Source organism: Dufourea novaeangliae, unplaced genomic scaffold (genome assembly GCF_001272555.1).
Source record: "Dufourea novaeangliae isolate 0120121106 unplaced genomic scaffold, ASM127255v1 scaffold34, whole genome shotgun sequence".
Lineage (NCBI taxonomy): Eukaryota > Metazoa > Arthropoda > Insecta > Hymenoptera > Halictidae > Dufourea > Dufourea novaeangliae.
Genome location: NW_015373909.1, coordinates 24,757 through 37,963, shown reverse-complemented (window position 1 = coordinate 37,963; position 13,207 = coordinate 24,757). Strand labels below are relative to the sequence as shown.

The 13,207-nt window shown below is 39.9% G+C and overlaps 1 protein-coding gene across 1 annotated transcript in view; it reads left to right on the top strand.

Moving 5' to 3' along the window:
- LOC107193885 (gamma-aminobutyric acid receptor subunit beta) overlaps positions 1–11,328 on the top strand; it is a 143,394-nt gene extending 132,066 nt beyond the window's left edge. Inside the window, 4 exon segments of the mRNA XM_015583421.1 lie at positions 1,155–1,439; positions 2,764–2,912; positions 6,690–6,852; positions 10,601–11,328. Of these exon segments, the coding sequence (XP_015438907.1) occupies positions 1,155–1,439; positions 2,764–2,912; positions 6,690–6,852; positions 10,601–10,746 (743 nt within the window). The 3' untranslated portion in view covers positions 10,747–11,328.
- The last annotated feature ends 1,879 nt before the right edge of the window (positions 11,329–13,207 follow it).

Sequence of the window (13,207 nt, the reverse complement as noted above, 5' to 3'; positions counted from 1 at the left end):
TCTTTCCCCAATTTTATTGGTGCTTCAACGATTCAGCTTTATAGGAATCAAATTTCATTCTTTCTACTTCACTGTTAATAAATTTCTTGCCTTTTCCAATATAATAGTGGATGAAACAACAACGAATAGAATGACCTCACTTTCGCCTACCACTGCTGTGCAAGGCATATGAAATTCCGTCTCAAAAGAACTTAATAGCCCAGATAAATATTAAACACTTCAATTGCTATGTCACCCACGTATGAACGGAACGGTTTTTATATAGAAAAAATTCCCTATAACTCTCGAATTCTGTGTATCATCAACGTTCTACTGCGAGAATCATTTCTGAACTATCCACGAGGCCAATCCATGATCCCTCATCCCGCTTTTTTTCTCGAGGTATCGCGCCTTCGAGACAAATCACGGTCTCTCGATCACGCGCGACAAGCAACCGGGAGATTACAAATAGAATTCCCACCCCCCCACCCCCAAAGGTTCTTCAGACGCGATCCATCGCGATGCTGGCTATAAATTCTTCCAATCCCGTCGTCGTTCGAATGAAAAACACGGGCGAGGGAAGCAGCAACTCGGTTTCCCGTTCCCATCGGACGAGTCCCTACGTTCTCTTTTCCGTTTCGCCGCGATTCTCCTCGTCCACACACGCGATCTACTCAGCACTGATCCACGCGAGCCCATAGCGCCTTTTATACCCTGTACACACAGACACACATTGGCACACGAATGATCCATCAAACGGCGGTCACGAGCTTTATTTAACACATCTCGCCAGGTCTCGTGCGTTGTGTGTGTTCAGAAAACACGAAAGGAAAAAAAGAGAGAGAGTAATGTAGAAGGAGAGAGACCTTCTCGACCTTCGAGTCTGCTTTTCCTGGTCGTAGACTAGAGACCGATGAGTATGATGTACTACCAGACTTCGCATAGAAAAACAATATAATGCATATATCGTCGAAGAAAGAGAGAGATACAGAAGGGAAGTTAAAATATTTATTATGTATATATATATATATATAGAAAGGGCAGAGAGAGAAAGAGAGAGAGAGAGAGAAAGAGAGAGAGAGAGAGAAAGAGAGAGGGAGGGAGAGACATTTCAACAGACGTATCATGGCGCCTCTCCGTCCCCCTATCTTAACTGTCGATCTTTTAAATCGTAGGAAATTATTCGCGGCTGGCCTGCGAGATCCAGTTCGTACGGTCGATGGGCTACTACCTGATTCAAATCTACATACCCTCGGGCTTGATCGTTATAATCTCGTGGGTGAGCTTTTGGCTGAACCGTAACGCGACACCCGCTCGTGTGGCCCTTGGAGTGACTACTGTACTCACCATGACCACCCTAATGTCCTCGACGAACGCGGCGTTACCGAAAATCTCCTACGTGAAGTCCATCGACGTCTATCTGGGGACCTGTTTCGTCATGGTGTTTGCCTCGTTGCTTGGTGAGTACCGAACGTGTACTCTCTCCTGCTTGACGCGAAACGTCTACACGTGCGTATACAGTGTGTAACAAAAATGTTATCCGACCCGAAAATGGGGCACTCGGAAGGTGAATTGGAACAAGTTTTTCCTTAGCAACAATGTAATCTGAGGCTTCGTTACCGAGATATTAACGAAAAACCACGACCAATCAGAGCGCGAGTTTGCCAACCGAATTCCCGCGCTAGCGGTGGCTACGCGCTGCGACTGGTAGGCAGCGTTACCGCGGGAACTCGGCTGGCAGACTGATTGGTCGGGGTTTTTCGTTAATATCTCCGTAACGAAGCCTCAGATTACATTGTTGCTAAGGAAAAACTTGTTACAATTCACCCCCCGAGTGCCAGATTTTCGGGTCGGACAACATTTTTGAAAAAAAAAATTACCTATATTCGACAAATAAATTCTCATCGCATACAAAAATTATCTTTAGTCGTCGAATAAATTCTCATCGAATAAAAAAATTATTTGTGTTCGTTGAATAAATTCTCATCGAATAAAAAAATTATTTATCATGCGTCGAATAAATTCTCATCGAATAAAAAAATTATTTATCATGCGTCGAATAATTTTTTCATCTTTTATTCGTTATTTCAACATTTTTATTTAAATGAAAATTTGCCCATCTCTGGTTATAATGTAGTACAGATTAATTTTTTACGGTCACCAAACCACATTATGCTTATGGGGACAACAAACATCTAATATGTAAGGTGTGGCCGAAAGGATTATACGAGCGAGCAAGAGGCGAGCAAAATACATATGCTGAATAATACGCGTGCACTACTGTCATCAGAAATACACGCAGGTTCAGACGAATTATGAAATTAAATTTTCTCGAAACCTAAGTCTCGGAAGAAAAATGTTATTCTAAATTTTTTTATTTATTCTTGCACAAGGATCACATCCTGATCGCTGATACCATCATTTTGACCGCACTCTGTATACGAAAAAAAAAGTAAAGAAACAAATAGAAGCAAAACATAGGAGTCAACAGTGATTGACAAATCCCAAATTCTGAAACATACATCGCGTAGCACTAGTTAAACTAAAAATAATACATAAATCTATTGAAACTGCAAAATTGAAAATCTTGTATTACAATTATAACACGAGCGGGCTTTACTTATTTCCAATGGTCAGCGAAATTATTGGATTCACTCGAACCGGACATATCAGGCGTACACACGTTTCATTCCCCGTTAAAAGGGATCAGCAGGCAGAAAAACGGCCACACCGTTTCAGGCCTGTCATATCTCATTATCCACGTGGATTTCTTTGTCTTCGCAGAATACGCCACGGTGGGCTACATGGCAAAGAGGATCCAGATGAGGAAGAATCGCTTCCAAAAAATCGCGGAAAGTATGAAGGCGGCGAGAGAGAATCCAGGACCGCCCGGAGTGCCCGGTGATCACGGAGACCACGCGCCTAAGCAAACTGTGAGTAACATCGGCCATTCTGTCATGTACCCTTTTGTCTTTCTTTCCAATTAGAGCCATCCCGTTACTGTCGACATGATCGCCCACACACGCACACATTCACGTTTGCGCTTTTCGCTATCTAGATCGATTAAATTTCGAGCGTTTCACGACGCCCCGTAGAAGGTTCGTCGCTAGAAAGCAAACCGATCCTCTCTTATTTTCGTTCAACATCGATCGTTTTCATTTTATTCAAGTTCGCCATCTACGAGAAGACACCAAAAGTAGTGTCCGTTACAATTGGAAGTGTTAGCAAAATCTAAAAGAACGATCTTCTTGAAAACTAAATCGCAAGAAAAATAGATTTCATTTCGTACAGTCTTTTCATATTGCATTTCAGAGATTACAACCTCCTCGAGTTTAATTTTATTTAACGGCAACAGTCGTGATTTTTCTTGCCCGTTATGGAAAAACTTCTTTGAAATGAAGTTTTATTCAAGAAGATGAAATCATTTTTTATTGTCACAATCAAATGACATGATGTAAAACGAAATTAAAATAATAGCTGTATTATTTCATATTATTACTATAATTCGAATTCACTTTACATTTAATACACAAACGGGATTAATCAAGCCCTATGAAAGAATAACATTTATTAACATTCACTTTGTTTTGCATACGACAGAAAGATTAATATTCAGAATTAGTCGTTCGAGCTATTTTCTTACTGAATCAAAGGGCATATTCCGTGTTATAATTTTGATTATTCATTTTGATTATTCACTTCAAATGAAAATATACTTTCCCCTTCAATGTACACTGCCGTTTATAAGTACTGACCCTTAAGTTGGGAGAGCGGATATATTCGCGTAGGCTTATACTTTTGTATACAATTTGACGTCATAAAAATGACCGTCATGTTAATTTATTTTAATAATATTGCATGAACAAAACACCCTTCTTGTTTTCAATTATCTTTAAAAATTGAAATCTGGTGTTCAGATTCTAATAGTCAAATACAGTAAATCGTCGATGAGTGTTCAAAGGCTCCTCGGCAGTGACAAGGAAAGGTTCCCAAGTGTAACACTGAATTTTTAAATTTGTATTAGTACAGCGATAGAGCTTAGAATAATGAAGCCAATGATATTTATTTCGGCCGCATATAGCCATTAATTTATGAAATATTTAATATTCAGTGTCGAGAAGCCTTCGAACACTCATCGAGGATTTATTGTACTCCACGCCGCGAACATTCTTCCCCCCTCAAGAGGTTAAGGTATCAGGTCCTAAAAAGAATTATATTCTTTGGACTACTTTTATTATTTCACATTAGCGTACGTATTCTTTATGGAACTTTAACATCCCCTAAAGAGTATTTATTTTGGTCCTTTAACAATTTCGGACTGCCTGATTCCATCTACCTCATATTCTACAAATGCCCTAACACTTATAAACTGGAGTGTACGCAAAACAACTGAAACAGACGACCCTGCCACAATTTGAACTCGCTAAAAGAATTGCATTTCATCGAAAATCAGATACATTCGCTTTCGTCCAGTGCCGCCTCCTGCCCGCTACTTTTTAGACCCACATCCCCGATACAGTCGTTCAATGGCCATTCACCGGGCGATTCGCCGTAAAGTTGGTCGCAGCCTCGATCCTGCTGGCCGAAATAAAACAAAAAAAAAGCCCCGGAAAAATTGTTTTTCTTCTGTTCGCGAGAGTGAGAAAAACTCAACGAAAAACAAAATATGAACAAGCCCCGGGGAAAGGTCAAAAGCTAAAAGGTTCCGCGAAATGAATCTCCCATTCGGTCCTGTTGCGCTGAACGACGGAGGGGGGAGAGCGAGTTTCATGCACGGAAACGCGATGCACTATACATTTTCTTTTAATCTCGGGGATTGTGAAACGGGAACAAAAAATATTAAAGGGGCGCCGTAGAGTACCACGGCCGAGCACAAACCGAGAATATTGGGAAAAAAAGCGGACCTGATCGGTCACGGCTCAATGTGTCGCTCCCCCGTTTGGATAAGGCGTTTTAATTAATAGCAGAACGAATTAATTACTTGTTTGACACCGACAAAACCAACTCTATACGCGGCCTGCACTTTTCCGCGGGACAGATTTTGCGTCCCGCGGCTCATTTCATCCGGTCGTTCTTACGGGTGTCGGAGGAACAGCCGACGCGGAGACGTTAATGAAAATGACGCAGCGAACAAAAGCGGCGTCGTTAGTGTGCCCTCTCCTCCTCTATTCCCTACTTTCAAGCGTGATTAAACGCGGGCACGGAGGGGCATTAATGCGCGGGGCAAGTACCTCGTGCGTCGCTAGTAAATCCAATTACACTTCTAAACACGGGTTCGAGGGAGAATGAACGCTCTGAGACAAGAGGGGAATAGTAAAAGTCGGCCTATTCACGTCCAGGTGAGTCTTTTGATGCGCTTGAATTTCAGAGTCCCGCGGGATGAGCCTGGCTTGTTGTGTTCTGTAATCACAGAGATTTGCAGCGAAACTTAAAAGAGCCCATTCTCGAAATTTTTCAAGCGTAACCAGAGATTCTGAGTTAATATCTCTAACGTTATTTATCATTTGTTCATTAATTGTAATTGATGTTATGCCGTAAGTTGGGTGACTTTGTCCCAAGTCAGAAAATGATCGTTTTGCGGTTTTTCAGCTCTGCAAATTGTTCGAAATAGTTCATTTTTACGTGAGAAGATAATTCCCGTATAGATACCTACAGAAAAACTGCAATATTGAGAACGATCATTTTCTGACTTTACTCCTTACTGACAAGGAGTGTATTTTAGGTGTCCGCCTCCGATTGCTTTGGTTTTCGGATATGTTTTAGAGGACCGAAAAATAAGAGATACGTATTTTTTTATAGCGGCCCGTTTTTATATTTAGGGGGTGAAACCACCCCTCTATGTTTCGACCCGGAAGTACTATCTCGAAAAACAGGGGAGATACATGAAAACTTCTAATGGACGAGGTCTGCGGTTTTTTATGTAGAATAATATGGTGCTAACAAATTGTCCAAAATATAATTTGTTTATACCAACAAAATTTCGGATAGAAATTTCGAGTGGTGGTTTCACCCCTTGAAGTCGCGTCTCAGCCGATAAAAAAAATACATGTCCTTTATTTTTGACTGCTTAACAGACATACGAAGTTTCATCAAAATCGGAGGGGGACACTTCCGTGCCTTCCCTTGTGAGATATACACGTAGTTTCCTCCAAAAAGGTTCTCAAAATGATATTTTTTTGTTATAAACAAATTGTATTTTTGACAATTTGTTAACACCAGTTTATTGTACATAAAAAACCATGAAAGCCACCAATTGAAAGTTTTCATGTATCTCCTCTGGTTTTCGAGATAGTACTTCCGGGTCGAAACTTTGAGGGGTGGTTTCACCCCCTAAATATGAAAACGGGCCGCTATAAAAAAATACGTATCTCTTATTTTTCGGTCCTCTAAAACATATCCGAAAATCAAAGCAATCGGAGGCGGACACCTAAAATACACTCCTTGTGAGTGAAAGCTACCCAAACTTTCGGTACTCTAAAAATTGTGTATTATTTGTTTCGGCGAAATGTGTACATTCAAGAGGATCCAATCTTAACCACGCAAAATTTACCATTCGAGAGTGAAGTAGCCTAGTTTGAGAAAGAGATAATAGATTAAGATGTAATAGAAGACACGTTATCTTATCCTTGATATCGCATGCCAATCAACCAAAGTAAGGGGTTCTCCTCGGAGAAGGACACCCCACGCCGAACTGCCGTGTCTCTTGTAAGTGGTCCCGTGTTGTCCAGGAGGTGCGGTTCAAGGTACACGACCCGAAAGCACACAGCAAAGGTGGGACGCTCGAGAACACCATAAACGGACGAGCCGACGAGGAGGCAGCGCCAGCGCCGCAACACCTCATTCATCCCGGAAAGGATATCAGCAAACTTTACGGTACGGCCTAACACCGTTTCTCCCATCTCTTAAAACGTTAATATTCCTTCCGTTCTTGAATTATAGCGGTGGGTTCGCCTTAAAATATCGTGGCACTCTTGGAATTCTGATATGATGCTAGGGTGTGCGTTCCCGACCCACTTTCCGGCGATTTTAAGCTTCGATCGTAAATTCGACGAAAGTAGTCTTTGTTTCGACAATTCACTGGGGAATTACATACGTTTCGAGGATAGTCGAACAAGATGAACGTGGGCTTATTCAGGACGGGTTAGAACGTTTTGTACAAATTCTATCGGGGAGACTTCAGTTTTTGTGAGAGATACAATTGGAAGGCATTAATTTCATTTGGTAATTTATTATAGATACGCGAGTAGAATTTTAGATGCAAATATGGGAATAGACTAGAGGCATTTGACAAATATTATGAAATATTTCTTGTGATTATTAATAATCATGGTCTAGGATTTCCTATCGAAATGTATCGCGTAATTTTAAGGAGAAAATCATATTTCTTAGATAAATCTATCAAGTACCCATTAAGAGTTAGATATTGAATCTACCTATTTTACCTATTTTATGTACTTCACCTATTTCATCTATTTTAATTTATCTAAATAATTTGTCTGTTAGATAAAAAATCTGAACGAGATCGTACTCAAGAAATAGAAGTAGGTGTATATTTTTACAAAAACCTGAGAAAATATGTTATTATTGTTTAACTTCCGATAATGATAAAAAATTTCAACAAATATTGAAAGCATAAAATGAAAGAAACAAGGTGAACAACAACTTTTTATTTTACCAACAAGAGTGACTTGTTTCTGTTCAGATGAAACTTAGACTTGAATGAAAACGAAAGCACTGTGAATGGAGCAATCCTTCTTAAGGCCAGGGCTACACGGGCGTTTTATACACCGCGTGTCGAACACTGTGTTTTCTCCGCTGAAATAGAATCTTGACTGGATAAGCGTTTTACGGACGCTTCACACGCTGCTTGTGTTGGTATCAAACATTTTTTTCTCACATTTGTGCTCCTCACTGCTGTGTAGTCAAACCAACTCTGAACAATGCATCGCATTGCCAGGGTTTTTTTTCCGCCGTTTCCAAGTTTCTCGTATAGCACGAAAAACATTGGAAACATCGGGCAGAAAATTTTAGTTAAAACATTTAGAACCCCGTATTAAAGTTTCCGCGCTAAAATTCATCGGAGATATTGGACACCTTCTTCCGATATAAAATGCATTCCAAGTATCAAACTCATTATTCTCAGTCTATAATATAATCTACAAATTAATAATGGTATAATGAGAATTTGAATTTTATTAACAACTTTAGAAATATTGTCTCACAAAATGTCAGTCGCGTTTTAAATGGAATTAATTAAGAAGTTCTTTGTCAAGGACCAGCAATAATGCTTCAATAAAGCTTGTGACGAAAAAGGATGTCAGGTTTATTGTATCCAGGAAAGACGTTAGATATGAAAAACTATATGAAAATGAACCAACAGAAATAATTGAAAAATTACATACACTAGAGTTTTATTTGTTTTAATTGTTGGATTTCTATAAGAGGTTATACATTCCACTTTCAAAACTTAATTTCAATAAGACGGTAAAAACGATATTTCATGTTTGAAGATAATATTCATACTGACGAGGGAAAAATCATTTTCGTCTTAGGGTAAAATGAGGAAAACGCTCATTTGTCGTCGTACAATTAGAGTAGAGGTGTTGAAGTGTTTGTGGTGTAAAGGTGATGAATTTATAACCTTTACGACCACAAGGGTCGAAGCTTTGTATTTTTCAATCAAAATCACATATACTTTCTTAAACGTTATTTTTCCGGTTTAAAAAAAAAATTAGGAAAAATAGAAGTTGCCAAACGTTGGGTACTTCAACATAATACATAAGGTGTACCAAACACCAGAGTGCATTTCTTAGTATTATCTACTTGGGTTTTTACATATTTTAATTTAATACTTATAACTACTTAATACTGAACATAAATTATTTTAAAGTCACAGCAAAAAATAATATTTCCAATATGAATTATTTTAAATATATTCTTCTTAACACCTCATAAACATTATAATCTGTCGATGGTAAATGTAATTTATATCAACCGAAAATATACTGTCAATTGCTAATAATTTTATCTGTAGACTGAAAACATTGAAACGAAAGCTTCAGAAACCTGATATTTCATTTGATCAACTGGGTAATAATGACTGTACTTGAGGGAAAGTCCCACAAAACAGCCTCGTTTACGAGACTAACAACTTTTATTTGCTTTTAATTCTGTCTGTATGAGTTTTACGAATGAAAAGTTAGCCACTTAACAAGTTAAAACGTCGTACCGTGTTTCCTCTCTATAATTGCGCTTTGTTGACCTACTTGTAAACGCGCCGACATTTCCACCACATGCTGAATATGGAATACGGAACTGACAGTAGACGGACCTTGCGTCAGTATTATCAACAACAAAAGAGAGAGACAGTAAGTAGTGGGTAGTTACTTCCAACCGAAACAGTTATAATGACTAACTAGTGTGTCCTGGTTTCAACAAAAGGGAACAGGATCATGTAAGGGAAAAAGAAACAGATTCAAGTACGAAGTTGAGAATCCAATCAGGAATCTTAAGTATTAGGTGTACCAATAAGTAATTCTCTATTCCTTTTTCATAAACTCGTAATACAGTTTAAATTTGAAACAGCTTTGCACACTCTGCTACTTTCAAAATACCAACGAACGTTGTAGAATGAGGCCAAATATTACTGAAACAACATAGGCTTCTGATTTTCTCGAACATATGTATTAAATTTGGCAAAATACAGTAGATTACTTGTTAATACAACTAACAGTAGAGGGTCGTTAACTTTCACACGTGTTCAAACATCTGACAAGGAGTTTGAACAGTCTTAGCAGAATTTGATCTTGGCGAGTCATTCAAACTAACGGTCACGTTCAAAATTTTCAATCTTCAAGTCACTCGAGCTACTATAATATTTTCAAACAATTTGACGGAGTGTTTCAAATTTCAATTTCGAAACTGTTGCGAGCTTAAAGTCTGAAAAGTTTCGTGAAACTATTTGTAAAAAATGTTGGAAAGTTGCAAACAATATTAAATGTTGTTTTTACAACTTTTTTGTCTGAGACTGATCATGGTGTTAATTCATGAAAAAGCAATCTCCGTATAACACGAAATTTCCACAATGTGATTTTGCTTTGACACGATTAGAGAATTGTGGAAACCGCCAAACAACACGATATTCCTAAATAATTGTATCAAATAGTGTATTATTGCTAGTCTTTAGAATCCGACTTAGGGGCGCAACCGAAGGAACACGAACGGGCATTTGCACCCCCTCCCCCTAGTGGGAGAACAGTGGTCTTTGCCCTATTCTAGAGGAAAAAAATTTAACCCCCCCCCCCCCGCCCCAAAGGAGAAAAATATACTATATTAAATAAGATTGTTTAACTAAAATCCATTTAAAGTAATATTATGCAATTTACCTTCAGATCAATTTTGCCCCACCCCTTCTTCGACTAATACCCTGGTTACGTGCATGATCAGACCGTTTTTTGTATGCAATTATGTACATGTTACATCTCAGTTTCGTACAACATGATCAATTTTCGGAGCCCAGCTATCGTGTTATATGGGGCCAAACTGTAACGTAAAGGGAGATGGCAGCGGTCCTCCTACACCGGTCCTTATTATATGTACATAGGCTCTTCTCTGTTGCCAGGTATCACGCCGTCGGATATCGACAAGTACTCCCGCATCGTATTCCCGGTATGCTTCGTCTGTTTCAACCTAATGTACTGGATCATATACCTGCACATCAGCGACGTCGTGGCGGACGATCTGGTGCTTCTCGAGGAGGCGAAGTAAACGGCGACGACGAGATGCCGACGATCATCGGTGTCGCGCCATATACACCGGGATAGAACGTGCGCGGTCAGAGACAGGAACGAAAGTATTAGAAACGAACGAAACAGAAGAACGCGAAAGAAAAGAAGAAAACGGCAAGGGGCAGACGGTAGTGTGACCGGCTCGCAACAAGGTACTAAGGGAGCAGATAGGTCAGGAATTAATTGTTCCGCGAAAGGGACGGGACTAGAAATAAAGCTGTGATCACTAAGGAGAGACGAGAGCAAGTACAAGAATCGTATGAATTAAATCGGTGGGGCCGACGATTAACAAGAAACGAAACGATAAAAGGCACGGCAGGAAATGCATGATGTGGGATGGATGAAAATGAACAAAAAAAAAAATAAAAGGAAAATTTAGAAAACGTGTCAGGCCAAGAACGTCGCTGGAGGTACTTGAAACGAGCGGTGCTTTGAGTAGGAGATAGAGACAGTCGCGCTGCTGGTTAAGGCCGGTCGGACGACTGAAACCGTGCGCTGTGACTACTTCATGGTATTCCAACGGTGCAATTCCGATCGTAAAGATCCACGCTTAAACCCCCCCCCCCCCCTCCCCCCACTCGTGAAATGTACTCTTCGATTCCCGCGATTTTCCTTCTCACTGACTGTCCCCGTGTGTATGTTTGATCGTACCGTAAATGCTGACATCCACGCGCGTCACGATTCCGCCGCAACGATAGCGGAAAGCAAGCTTCAGGCCTGCAGACAGAGAGAAAAAGAAAGAGAGAAAGTGAGAGAGAGTGAGGGACAGAGAGAGGGTGATGGTGAGGGTGAGGGTGAGGGTGAGGGTGAGGGAGAGGGAGTGGGATGGGAAAGAGAGAGATTGAGAGAGAGAGAGGGGGAGAAACGAATTCACTGAATGACGAGTCCACGAGCATGCATACCTTAAAACATTGCCTGCCAGTCTAGGTACGTAGTTCTTAAAGAAAATGGAAGAAAGATGAAATACCTTCGATATAAACACTTGTCAATTTAGCTACCATTATATACATACATATTATAAATATAGTAAAGTTTACCTAAAACGTAAGGGAGAGAATGATTGCGATGCTCGGAATCGGGATACGTCCGACGACGGAGTGCAGACGGGATAACGTAACGGAACGATCGAGAATCAACGATCGCTGCTCGAATGGCGCTCGCGTGTTAAAAAAGATTGGCTGGAGCGTCCGTGGAAGTAATCGCGTGTATCGAGCCTGCCTGAATTACGGAACGCGTGCGTGTGCGTGTATGTGTGTGCGTTTACTGTCCTACGTATGTGTGCGGGAATGTGTGTCGAACTGTGTTGCGCGTGTGTGTGTGTGGGTCCAGGCGAGCGCCACTGCGTGCACGAGACAATGAGAATCGGGAGTATACATTAAGCGAGCCGAGGATGGTTTTTATTTCGACACGGAGACCGAAAGAGAATATCCAGGGTCTTTTAGCTAACTTGATCACCTCGAATAATAACTTAACGATAGACTTTCTGAAAATTTTGAGTCGTGGAACTTAAATGGAATCAAGGGGCACATCTTATAAGGTACGTGCTTGTTTTGTGAGTGGAGTCATTTTAGAGATTTCACGGTCACCTTGGTTTTTTTAACGGAATGACTTATTTTTTTTTTACCTCACGTCGATTGGGTATCGAATTCTGAGTAACAATGTGTTGACCTTCATACGTCCTAAACCTAATAGTTAACGAGATATTTACAAAATAATTTTTAATACGTACTTACTACCTATAAGCTATAGGTGCTCGAACTGATACACCCCAACTTCAATATAGTGATTATATTGTAAATATCTCGTTAACTATTAGGTTTAAGTCGTATGAAGGTCAACACACTTTTACTCAGAATTTGATACTCCATCGATCTGTGGTACAAAAAGAAGTCATTTCGTTAAAGAAAAGCAAGGTGACCTTGAAATCTCTGAAATGCCTCAACCCACAAAGAAAGCACGTACATTATAAGATTTGCCCTTCGATGCCATTTCAGTACCATGCCTTAAAATTTGAATAACATGTGCGGTTAAGTCATTATTTGAGGTGATCAAGTTACCTGCAACACCCTGTATATACAGAGTGTAACAAAAATGTTGGAGAATCCGGAAATGGGAGACTCGTGAGGTAATTTGAAACAAGTGTTTCCTTAGCAAAAATGTTATCTGAGGCTTTGTTAACGAGATATTAACGACGCAGACTTGCGCTCTGATTGGTCGGGGTTTTTCGTTAATTTCTCGTTAACAAAGCCTCAGATAACATTTGTAGTAAGGAAAACCTTGTTTCAAATCACCTCACGAGTCTCCCTTTTCCGGGTCCTCCAACATTTTTATTACAGCCTGTAACATATACAATATATATACAGTGTGTTCGCGATAATCTGTACCATTGTTTTTTTCGTAAACGGTAAACATTAAAGAAAACCGAAGAGGAGGCAGTTATA